We start from the raw sequence: 12,017 nt of genomic DNA, 5'->3' as shown, positions 1-12,017 counted from the left end.
GTTTGCAGGTAGAAGAGGAGTATTTGACTTGGTTACTGGATTGAACCACTTGAGAAAAACTTTTTGAAAAACTTGTTGCTTGATTGTCGGTAAAATTTGTTGGAGGTAAGTAATTTTGTTTAGGGACAAACAAAACTCTAAGTTGGGGAGAGTTTGTTAGGAGTAAATTAATGGTAAATTCATGTGTTAATATAAGTGATTTCTTCTCTAAACCAATGCAAAAATGTGATGAATCCATAGGTTTTTATTAAGAATTGAACTGAATAAGTTTAGTTCGTGCGTAAAGCAAATCGAATCACTTGTGGGTGTTATTGTTGCAGGTTTTGAGCTGAATAAGAACTTAAGAAGAACATGAGGAGGAAAGAAAGCTGGAAGTCTCAAAGGCTGAAGAAAAAGATGGAAAGTGCAAAGGGCGCGCCGCGAGAGTTCCTAGGCGCGCCGCGAAAATACTTCTGTTTGAGGGGCGCGCCGCGCCAGCCCGTTGCCGCGCCGCGGCCTCGGCGTTAAAAGCCCAAAAGTTCTGTTTTAAAGCCCTAGTTTTCCAAGTGGTTAGATATACTTTTGTGGGAGCGAAATTAGGAGAGCTATCTGATTCTGAAGCTGAGAATAACAATAGAAGGTGGATTCTTTACCAATTGAAGGCATTCTATTGATGAAGATGAATTCCTCCATTGATTCTTGTATGTTCTTCATGTCTATGGAGAGCTAAATCCCTCTTGTTGAGTCTAAGGTAGTAGTTAACCTATGAATGTACATTACCATTGATTAATTCCTGTGAACAATTGTTTGAATTCATTATCAATAAGAAATCTTGTTTTTATTCTTAAATTATCGTTGAATCTTTGATCGAAAGAAAGGATTTAACTTTTGCCCTAGGTTACTATATTGATTCAATTGCAATTTGCAGAGATGGAATTGTAATTGGGTTTTCATAATTATCGTTCTTAATTACTATTATCGTTATTGTGATTTGGAGAGATCGAATCTCATACCGGTAAAAGTTATCTAATTTGATTTGCAGACATGGAATCTTATTTGAGGATAAGTGAAGATAATGATTCAAAGGATTGTTCTATTGTGAATTAATTGATAATTGTATAGGATTAGGTTGATGAACCCTAAAGACTCAACATCTTTCTTTATTTGTTAACACAAAGTCCTTTACTTGCTTTTATTTTATTATTTGCTTTTGATATTATTATTAGTATAAAACAAACCAAACCAAATTTCTTAACTCAAAATAAACAACTATAGAACGGCTGTGATATTAACCAATCCCTGTGGATACGATATATTACAAAAAATATTTACCCACAAATACTTTCAACACCACCCAACACGGGCCGTGTTGTGCAACACGGGCACCCGTGTTGGTCCCCTGTTATGTTTCTTTTCCTTGTTGAGTCCCAGGATGTGCAACACGGGTCGTGTTGTGCAACACGGGCACCTGTGTTGCTTCACTGTTATTTTCCTTTTTCTTCTTTAGTCCCAAGACGTGCAACACGGGCCGTGTTGTGCAACACGGGCCGTGTTGTGCAACATGGGCACCCGTGTTGCTTCACTATTTTCCCAAATCTCAAACTTCACGCCCCGTGTTGAGCAACACGGCCACCCGTGTCAGGCCTCCTGAAACATGCTTCTGAACTTCCTTCGAAACTCCGAGTTTTGCACTGATTTACTCCGGTTTCTCCATATGAGTCTGAAAATATTAAAACATACAACCAAAGCATAAAATGACGAATAATGAAAAAAAACACTAAATAACATAACTTATAGATACTTAAAAACAACGGTAAATATATGTGTGAAAACCACTGATCAGTCATGAAGAAATGTTTGAGGCAGAATTTTATAGGACCTATTTTATCGGGAAGGGGAATGAGAACTTCGGCTAAAGATGTCAAAGAGGAGGTTTTTTGTCATTTTGAAGATAAGTTCAAGGAGAATGATTTGGATAGGCCTATTTTGGAGGGGGGAGTTTCTAACTCTTTGAGTTTCGATGATACAACTATCTTAGAGTTGCCTTTTGAAAAGAATGAAATCAAGGAGGCGGTTTGGAGTTGTGATGTCTCCTAGAGTCCGGGTCCGGATGGATTTTCTTTTTTGTTTATCAAAAAGTGTTGGGAGGTTATTAAAACAGAGGTTTTAGGTTGTTGTATGGATTTCCATGCTAGAGCGGCTCTTTCTAAATCCATAACTTCGTCTTTTTTGGCCTTAATCCTTAAGTCTAACTACCCGTTAGATTTAGACGATTATAGATCAATATGTTTGGTGTGATGCATTCATAAAATTATATCAAAAGTCTTGGCGGGAAGAATGAAGAGGGTAATTGGAACAGATATTTCAAAGAACCAAAGTGCTTTCGTTCCCGGGAGACAATTGTTAGATGGAGTAGTGGTGGCTAAAGAGATGGTGGACTTTTCAATCAAGGAGAAGAAGTATTGCTTGTTCTTCAAAGTAGATTATGAGAAAGCATACAATAAAGTTAGTTGGCCATTTCTTCGATTCATTTTGAAAAAAGATGGTATTCGGGGAGAGATGGATGAAATGGATGGAAGCTTTGGTCTTTTCAAGCAAGATGTCGGTGGTGGTGAATGGTAGTCCCACTAAAGAGTTTATTGTAGAAAGAGGTTTGAGACAAGGTAATCCTATCTCACCTTTCCTTTTTATAGTGGCGGCCGAGAGGTTGAAGTGCTTAGTTAGTAGAGCGGTAGATAACGGGGATTATGCGGGTTTCTTCGTCAACAATTCTTGTTTCAATGACGTACTTCAATTTGCCGATGACACGCTTATGGTAGGTGATGCTACTTGGGCTCACTTATGGGCAATCAAGTCGGTGCTTAAGGGGTTTGAAATGATCTTGGGTTTAGAAATAAACTTTCACAAGAGAAAGCTCATTGGCATAAACATTAGCAACAATTTCATTGATATGGCTACTAATTTCTTAGCTTGTAGGAGGGAAGACAAGGAGTTTACGTTGTTGGGTATACGTGTAGGAAGTAACCCAAAAAGAGTCGCAACTTGGGAACCGTTGATTTTAAAGATGAAGAAGAGGTTGGCCTCTTGGAAAGGGAGGTTTCTTAGTATAGGGGGGAGGCTTACGCTTCTAAAGTCGGTGTTAGGAAGCTTGGCGATTTTCACTTTATCTTTCTACAAGGCACCTAAGAAAGTGATCAAGGAGTTAATAAGGATTCAAAGCAATTTTTTGTGGGGAGGGGAGGAAGGTAAAAAATGCATTCATTGGGAGAGATGGGATGTGGTTTGTCTTTCGGTAGAAAAAGGCGGGTTGGGAGTTACACGGATGGAGGATTTCAACTTGGCGCTTTTAAGCAAGTGGAAATAGAGAGTTTTGGTTGAATCCGATCCGATATTGTATGGAGTGTTGAGGGCTAGGTATGGAGACGTCAATTTACGGGTTGTTCATGGAGGACCAAAAAATAAGAGAGAAGGTTCTGCTTCCTTTTGGTGGGCTGATTAAATGAAGCTTGAAAAGGAAAATTATGTTGTTTCTTTTAATCCGGCTTGCAAGGTTTCGATGGGAAACGGCTATCGCACTTTATTTTGGCACTCAAACTGGATGCCAACTGGGGTTTTAAAAGATACTTTTCCTTTGCTCTATTTTGTTTATGTTTTACAGGATGTCTCGGTCGCGACGATGGGCGGATGGTTCGATGGTCTATGGTTCTGGTCTGACTTTGGTGTACCCCAGAACAGCTTCACTAATCTAGCTGTGGCTGAAGCCCAGGCACTGTTACAGCAGCTCCTACAGGCGGTTTCACCAGACCGTGACAGCCATGATTCGGTCCTTTGTTGCAGGAAGAAAGAACGCTGCTTCACCGTGAGAAGTTGTGTTGAAGCTCTCATCTCGGAACATACTCCTTACGGTCCCGTGGCAGGCACGACATGGCTTACAAGTACATTTGGAAGATGGAAGTCCCTATGAAAATTAAAGTTTTCGGATGGAGATGTTTCAACAACAACCTACCGTCGAAAGAAGCGCTAGCTAAAAGAGGTATTTTAACTATTCCGAATACTACTTGTGTTTATTGTGGAATGGCTAGCGAAACTCTTCTCCAATGTATTCTTCTTTGTCATGTCTCGGAATTTGTTTGGAGGGATGTAGCTGAATGGTTAGGTCATGTCGACATAAAGGCGGATAATTTTAAAGAGAGCTTCTTGTTTTGGAGTTTGGAAGGAAAGAAAAATAAAGTTAGGAAGGGTAAGGATGGAGTGGTGTGGTTGGCGATTTGTTGGTCTCTATGGTTGACAAGAAACGACATTATTTTTAAGAATGGAACTTGGAATGTTTCCGGCATTGTGTGGGGAATTAAATCGTTAGTATGGTGATGAGCTTTCATTGGGAATATTATCCAATCCAATTGAAAATTTTATGAATTTAGTAGAAATTCGTATTTTTACTTATCGTAAATCACAATTGGCGTGTAATTTTCTTACCGAACTCTTGCTGGTGTATTTCTTGTAACTCTTCTTAAGAACTTTTGTTCTCTTATCAATTGATCTCTTGCTTATAGAAAAAATAGACATACCACATAAATTACTATTTTTTTAGTCGTAGACAAGTGTTTTTTCTTCTAATTATAATGTGTTATGTACCAAATTTATAAAAAAGTTGTAGAGGAAAATATTGAATATAACACAGCTGCTATTTATTATTGATTTGGATTACTGAGTCTGTAGTGATTAGAAGAATTTTGTATTGCCAATACACACTTCAAACGGGAATTAGTAATTTTAATATATCCTCTTGCTTTCAAAAAAAAAAAAACTATCTATAAAATAATAAAAGTGGTGTTGCACCAATACACATTTTTTCAGTGTAATTAGTATCAAGAAAAATGATATTATGGGAAGTCATTAAGAGAAAAGTGCTTTTTCAAAAAAATTTATTTGTACTTTACTTGCATTTTTTTTTCAAATCATAGTTTATATCTAAAGATAACAATTTGGCTTCATTGGAATTCCTCTTGTTCACTAGCAAACTTTACATGTCACAATTCACACTCTTTGTTCATTAGTCTAATTACAATACTATATTAAAACAGAATTGCAACGATGACTATCAACCGCGGTAAAGAGAATCGAAACTAAAATAGAAGAAATCTAACCGTGATGATGATGAAGTCCTTGTCGGTTAAGACGGAAGAAATCAAAACGGCAATCTAGGAATTCTCTTCCAAAACTGCAATTTGTATAATACAACAATTTAAGCAAATTGTAATTTAGGAATTCTCTTCGAAAAGTGTTTCAAAGAAAAGAAAATGAAAGGAAATCTGATTGCGTAAACATGTAAATCAATCACATGTAAAATCAAAAGATCTTCATAAGTTATTATAGCACTTTGTCATAGTAATCTTATCAAAATCATATGATACACTATTTGGTAAAACTTAATAATTATATTTCTGAAATCACCTTATCATATTTACAATTTGCAAAAACTGATTTTCATGTTGTGCCAGCGCTTCTAGAAAATATACTGTCATTTTATTAAAAAATAGGACTTATACCAACACTTTAACAAAAAAACACTGCCATACGTATACAATAGAGAGTGCTTTTAACAAAAAAACGCTTCCTAAATGAGACATTAGACAACACTTTTTTATAAAGCGCTGCCTCAGTGTAGAACAGAAAGCACTTTGTAGAGAAATGCTGCCTATAGTGGAGAATAAAAAGCGCTTTCAAAGAAAGCGTTGCCTAAAAGAGAACTGAAATAGACAATGCTTTTACAAGTGTTGTCTAAAGGGGGACAATATAAAGCGCTTTTAAAAAAAAAGTGCTGCCTAAAGATACAATAGAAAGTGTTTTTAAAATGAAGCGCAGCATAAAGGGGACATAAGGCAGCACCTTTGCATTCAAAAAAATGTTGCCTTTACATACAGCAACGCCTGTATAGGCAGCACTTTTAAGCGCGGTCTGTGAAAAAAAAACGTTGTCTATTTTCTTGTATGGCGTAGTGAGCTGAATACTGAACCCTTGCCTCCCTCACGTGTGAAGTTCAATGGATGCATTACCTTTTTTTAAGATCTTTGCATCACTTTAAACAAACCAACATCTATCTACTACGACAAGTGACAACTGTTCTGCTGTATATCTTTCTTACCACCCTAAATTCCATTAACGCTCAAAGCACATCGAGATCGATTGCCGTATTAAACGGGAAAAATTGGAATCCAGGCTGATAAAACTCTTTCCAATCTCATCATGTGCTCAAATTGCTGATGTGCTAACCAAACCGCACGCTTCACCGGCATTCTCCTTCCTTTATTGCCAAAGTGGGTCTACTTTTTATCCTTAGTTCAGCCCCTTGCGGGGGAGTATTAGTTAACTCTACTACTTAACTTAGTCGTTAAGTTAATTCCTTGTAAATAGGTTAGTTAGTTAAATCTACATGTATAAATACACATATTGTATTTTGTAGTTATAGAGAATGAGTAATGATTTTATAAGGGAATTTCTCTATAGACCTCCCAACCTTCTAGTCCACCTCTGGTGAAAAACCCAAACTACCCCTGACTTCAGAAGTTCATTTCCGAAATGCAATAAAAAGGCGTTTTCGGAGATGCATCTCTGAAAGCGTCTTTTTTTTTAAAAAAATTGTCTTATTTCGGAAGTTCATTTCCGAAAACATCATTTCGGAAGTGCACTTCCGAAATACTGCGATTTCTGCAGATTTATCAAAACACTCCCCCTCCCCCAATCATTTACCCTAAATCAAAACAAAAAGTGGCAAAGGCGAAAATTTGTGCAAACAGAATTCCAAGGCTGCATCAAGGCTCCAATCACACTGCTAAACAACATTCAAAAGCCCTCAATCCTAACACTTTGTAAGTTTTGAAATTTTTAGATTCATTATTCAAATGCATGTTATTTAGGGTTTTAATTGCATAAATGATATATGGTTAGGTTGTTAGTAGTATTTAGGTTGTTTAGAAGCATTTTGATTTGGTTTGAAGTTTGGTTTAGGGGTCTGCCATGGAAGTTGCAGAAAACTCCATCGCAGGGGTGTTTCGGAAGTTCATTTCCGAAAACACCTCCATCCCAGTTTTCGGAATTGAAGTTCCGAAATGTATCAGAAGTTCAAATTTTTTTGTTTTTTATTTTGTCTCGCATATTAATCGATTTCAATTGTTTACAGGAACATGTCAGACAACCAACCAGCACGCATCAGACAGGGAAGGGAGACCAAGACTGCGTCGGCTAGAGAGGGTAGGGAGTGTCCGTTTTAATTTGCAAGTACTTTATTTTTAACGCCTTTGTTTATTGTGCCTGTTTCTTTGAAGTTTGTGTGCATGCGTTCTGACTTCTTTGACGGCGTGTCGCTGGTTTCCAACGTCTTTGTTCTTTAATGACTTGTCTGTTTCCCAAGCGTTTTTGTCCCCTTTCTTCTTTTATAAAAGGAGGTCTCATGGAACTTTCTTTCTTCATTTTTACGCAGGAATGGGTGGCGCTAAGGGAAGAAAGGGTTCTTCAAAGAAGGAGGTGAAGGAGGTGAAGGAGGTGAAGGAGAAGAAGAAGGTTTTGACTGGTTATGCTTCTCGTCCCCTGGGGGTCCATGGCTCGGACGTGCAGGCTCAGTCTTCAGGCGTGATCAACGCTGATGGTTCTGAGACTGAGTGGGATGAGGATTGGTATAATTATCTTCATTCGGAGGAGTTCGCTCGTCGGGAAGAATAACGTGTTTTTGTTTTGTTTGATGTGTATTTGGTAACGCTCGTCGGGCAGAATAACGTGTCTTTGTTTTGTTTTGTTTTGATTTCGGATTGTATCTTTCGCACAGTGTTTTTGGATTGGATTTATCACCTTAGTATTTTCAGTTTATCTGTTGCTTATTTTTATTTGGCGTTTGCGTTTAATTAAAATGCGAGACAGTTTAAGAAAAAACATAAAAAAAAAAAAAACACAGTTTCTACATAATTCGGAAGTTCATTTCCGAATTCACCCCCATGAGGTGTTTTCGGAAGTTCATCTCCGAAGACACCCCCCATGAGGTGTTTTCGGAGATGCACTTCCGAATTGTGGAAATTTTTAAAAAAAAAAAGCGCTTCGGAAATTCATTTCCAAAGCAGGGGTATTTTGAGATTTTCGCTGGGGTGACCCCATATAAAAAAATTTTCTTTTATAATATGAAATTGAATTTAATATCAATTTCCAATTGTATTGTTTCAACAAGTTGGTCAAATACATCCAAACGACAATTTCATTGAAAGATCTGAAGATATTAAAATAAACAGCATCGCTTTCTATTAGAAAAGATTCTCAATATATTAACATGCATGTGGCAACACTTTCTCTAAAATAAAAATGTAACGTGCATTTGCCTGTTTTCTTACTAACACATTTTTCAAGAACTAGTTAATACTTTGGTTAATGTTAAATAAAAGCCATGCCCAATATAACAAATAAAATATTTGGAACATGCATGTTGCAACACTTTCTCTAAAATATGAATTAAACATGCATTTGTATGTATATATATAAAACGTTTTGCAACACTTTCTCTACAAACAAATCAATAATACTTCCTCCAAGCTTTCCATGGCATCCAACAAAAACAACATTAAAATCCATCAACATGTCAAAGTTGTTCCACCATCATCATCAATCCAATCAACAACAACAACCCCTCTCACTTTGTATGACATAATCTGGCTAAGGTTTCATCCGTCAGAGCGAATCTACTTTTATGCACTCCGTGATCCACACTCTCACCCTACTTTTTTCTTTCAAGAAATTGTTCCAAATCTAAAATCTTCACTCTCTTTAACCCTTCAACACTTTCTCCCTTTAGCTGGTAAAATCGTTTGGCCTTCTGATTCTTCAAAACCATTCATCCAATTCAATCCCAATGATGATGATAATGGAGTTTCATTACTCATTGCAGAATCTGATGCTGATTTTAATCATGTCATTGAAAACTCACCCCATGAAGCTTCTTTGACTCGCTCTTTTATTCCCAACTTAGAATCATCAGATGCGTTTGCTTCTACTATGTCCCTCCAAATCACTCTTTTCCCAAATTGTGGCTTTAGCATAGGAATCACGCAACACCATGCTATTTTTGATGGAAAATCATTATCCATGTTCGTCAAAGCTTGGGCTTATCTATGCAACAAAATAATTGGATTTGAAACACCAACTTTGTTGCCAGAGTTAGAGCCTTTATTCAACAGAGATATCATCAAAGACAAAAATGAAAAAAATGCAATCGAGATTTTATCCAGGATATCTCCAACCGAAAAAGGAAATGAAAGAAGCCTAAAGATTTTTCCTTCTGAACCAAAACTCGAAGAATCTTCCCGTGCTACGTTCAAGCTTTCACGTGAAGATTTGGATAAAATAAAGCAAAATGTGTTATCCAAATGGGAAATATTCGATACAAACAAATCAAAGCCACAAACTCTATCCTCTTTTATTCTCACTTGTGCTTATTCAGTTGTTACTATTGCAAAAGCTATTCATGGAGTTGGAAAAGAGAAAGAAAAGTTTGCTTTTACTTTTGCAGTAGATTGTAGAGCAAGGTTAGAACCACCATTACCAAATAATTATTTTGGAAACTGTGTATCGGGCGATTTCATTCATCTAAAACCATTTGATTTCGAAAAAGAAGATGGTGTCTTTGTAGTTGCGAAGTGTATTTATGAGAAAATAAAGATGATAAATGAAAAGGGAATTCTAAACAGAGAAAAAACAGGTGATAGATATAAATCTATATATAATGAGGGATATAAAAAAGTTGGGGTGGCTGGGTCTAATAGATTTTCTGTTTATGAGAACGATTTTGGTTATGGAAGGCCAGAAAAGGTGGAAATAGTGTCGATCGATAGAGGTTTAGGATTTGGTTATGGAGATAGCAAAGATGGCAATGGTGGAGTTGAAATTGGTCTGGTTCTGAATAAACATGTAATGGATCACTTTAGCAAAATGTTTCATGAAGGACTATGTTGTAATTGACTTTGGGGAGCAAGTGGAACTTTGAATTTTTTTTTTAATTTTGAAAGAAGAATTTCAAATCATTTTGCCAAATATCAATAGAGTAAATGGACTATGTGGAATTTATGGTTTGAATCTTGAATAAAAAAGAGTGCTATTTTTGTTGAGTCTTATGTCCAACTAATTTCTTTAGTAGTATTGCAATGAGAGACACCTAAAAATTCATTAACAATAAGAGCAATAGTGATGATAGTTTTTGCCTTTAAACTGCATTGAAATTTTTCTCTACTTTCTTTGGTCTTATCATCTTTCTATTGTGTTCCACAATACTGTTAACTTGATGTTTGGGATCAAATGAACCATTTTTCACAGACTTCCACATTTCAAAATTCATCCCTTCTATGCGGATAATCATCTTCTCTCACCATGAAGCATACTATTCTCCATTAAAGGATGGAAGTTTGTTATGCATATCATTTGAAGTCATTTACTTTCTCTAGGGACCTTTAGTCTTAAACACGATTAGACTCTAATATCATTTGTTGAACAAGTGAATCCAAACACAAGTGGAATGAATTGTGAAGTGAAGATATCATGATTAATTAAAAATACTTAATTTAAAAATAAATGTATATTAGTTCAGAGATAAAACATCGTAAAATAGAAAGAATAAATTAGAGATGAAAACAAAAGTAATCAAGAGAAATAAAAAAGATAGGGATAGAGAGATTGCTCCACTTGGCCTACTCCTCTCCACAAGAATTTCTTTTGGAGAGTTCACATAAAAAAATGTTTTGAGCTTTTATGGATATATGCACAAAACATATTATGAAGGATAAGATATTTTACGCATGGTAGCCCCTTGAACAAAGCAAAGATTTTGATGGCTAAGGTCACAAACCTAACTAAAATTTTATCGGATAATCTCAAGAACCAAACAGAGCTTTTAACAAGACAATCTCAATAACGAAATAGAGATTTTAAAAAGACAAACTCAATAACAAAGATATCAAACAAGAGAGTTACACTATTGGTGAAAAGACTTAAACATGATCCCAAGAACAACAAAAAGCTCTCTAAAGTAATTTTCACTCATAAGACACGAAGACAACTTTAGTGAAATAATATAAAAAAGGAGATGTGAAGCGTATAAAAATTAGAAAAGGATAGCAAAAGTATGAATTTCGGTGTGATTTGAAATGAGGAGAAGTCTCCTTTATATATGAAATTATTTGGCTAAAAAAGAAAATGATGCATGGGTCAAATTAAATGTCATAATTATCTATGCTATAGGGCTAATCGATTATCAACTCCAATATGCACCAACCCTAATTTTCAAAAAGGAAAACCTCCGGCAACTAGTGTCTGAATGAATTAGTAGTGTTTCTAATTAATTAGGAAGTAATTTTCCTTGCTCTTATTTATTAGAACAAGTCCCTAATTGATAGGTTTAGAATTTCTTCTTAATCAATCGACCACAAGCTTTGAACTATTTTCATGTGTGTGTGTCTATGTGTGTGATGCCTTACTATCTTAGGAGTTACTCTTATACATTTATAATATACCGATAAATTACACAAATGACCAGGCAAGCTATCACACATCATCTCTTTCACAATGTTAAAACTTCAAGATCCCTTGCTAGATTCACCGATGATTTATCACTTCATATGGGACTTGACTTCTTTTGTATAATTAGGCTCTATGAGACTTCTTTGATGGACGTCATCACTAGAGGTTTCTTGATGAGAAATCTAAATGACTCCATCAATCAAAGCTTGACAATAAGCGCTGTCAGCATCAAAATCACAATTGATCATTTGCTACTAAGGTCATACACATATGACTGTATTTGCAAGCACATATCTCCATAGAGAGAACTTGGTAGCAATTACTCGAGCTAAGTCACTAGGAATAGATGGGCCAAGTAGTGTTTCCGGTGTGGTTAGGGTGACTTTGACGCTAAAACTCATCAGAGGCGCAAGAGAAAAAAATGTGTGGTTCGGTTGACTTTTAAAAATAAAATTGAGTCAAACTAAACTAAATCATTATGGTTTAGGTCT

General features: G+C 36.0%; 2 protein-coding genes across 2 annotated transcripts; both read left to right on the top strand.

The window, feature by feature from the left end:
- Nucleotides 1-2,521: 2,521 nt before the first annotated feature.
- Nucleotides 2,522-3,343, top strand: LOC131613189 (uncharacterized). The gene has a single exon (XM_058884881.1). It carries the CDS (start codon nucleotides 2,522-2,524, stop codon nucleotides 3,341-3,343), a length of 822 nt encoding a protein of 273 aa, XP_058740864.1.
- A 5,201-nt stretch (nucleotides 3,344-8,544) lies between these two features.
- LOC131608900 (phenolic glucoside malonyltransferase 1-like) lies at nucleotides 8,545-10,101 on the top strand. Its single transcript, XM_058880484.1, has one exon. The coding sequence runs from the start codon at nucleotides 8,560-8,562 to the stop codon at nucleotides 9,973-9,975; it is 1,416 nt and encodes a 471-aa protein (XP_058736467.1). The 5' UTR covers nucleotides 8,545-8,559; the 3' UTR covers nucleotides 9,976-10,101.
- The last annotated feature ends 1,916 nt before the right edge of the window (nucleotides 10,102-12,017 follow it).

The sequence above is a fragment of the Vicia villosa genome, linkage group LG6 (genome assembly GCF_029867415.1).
Source record: "Vicia villosa cultivar HV-30 ecotype Madison, WI linkage group LG6, Vvil1.0, whole genome shotgun sequence".
Classification (NCBI taxonomy): domain Eukaryota; kingdom Viridiplantae; phylum Streptophyta; class Magnoliopsida; order Fabales; family Fabaceae; genus Vicia; species Vicia villosa.
The sequence above is the reverse complement of the archived record's forward strand: the minus strand, read 5'-3'. Positions and strand labels throughout refer to the sequence as shown.

What these genes read in the sequence shown, in the direction of transcription:
- LOC131608900 (XM_058880484.1), top strand. Translation starts at nt 8,560, where the DNA reads ATGGCATCCAACAAAAACAACATTAAAATCCATCAACATGTCAAAGTT.
- LOC131613189 (XM_058884881.1), top strand. Translation starts at nt 2,522, where the DNA reads ATGGTATTCGGGGAGAGATGGATGAAATGGATGGAAGCTTTGGTCTTT.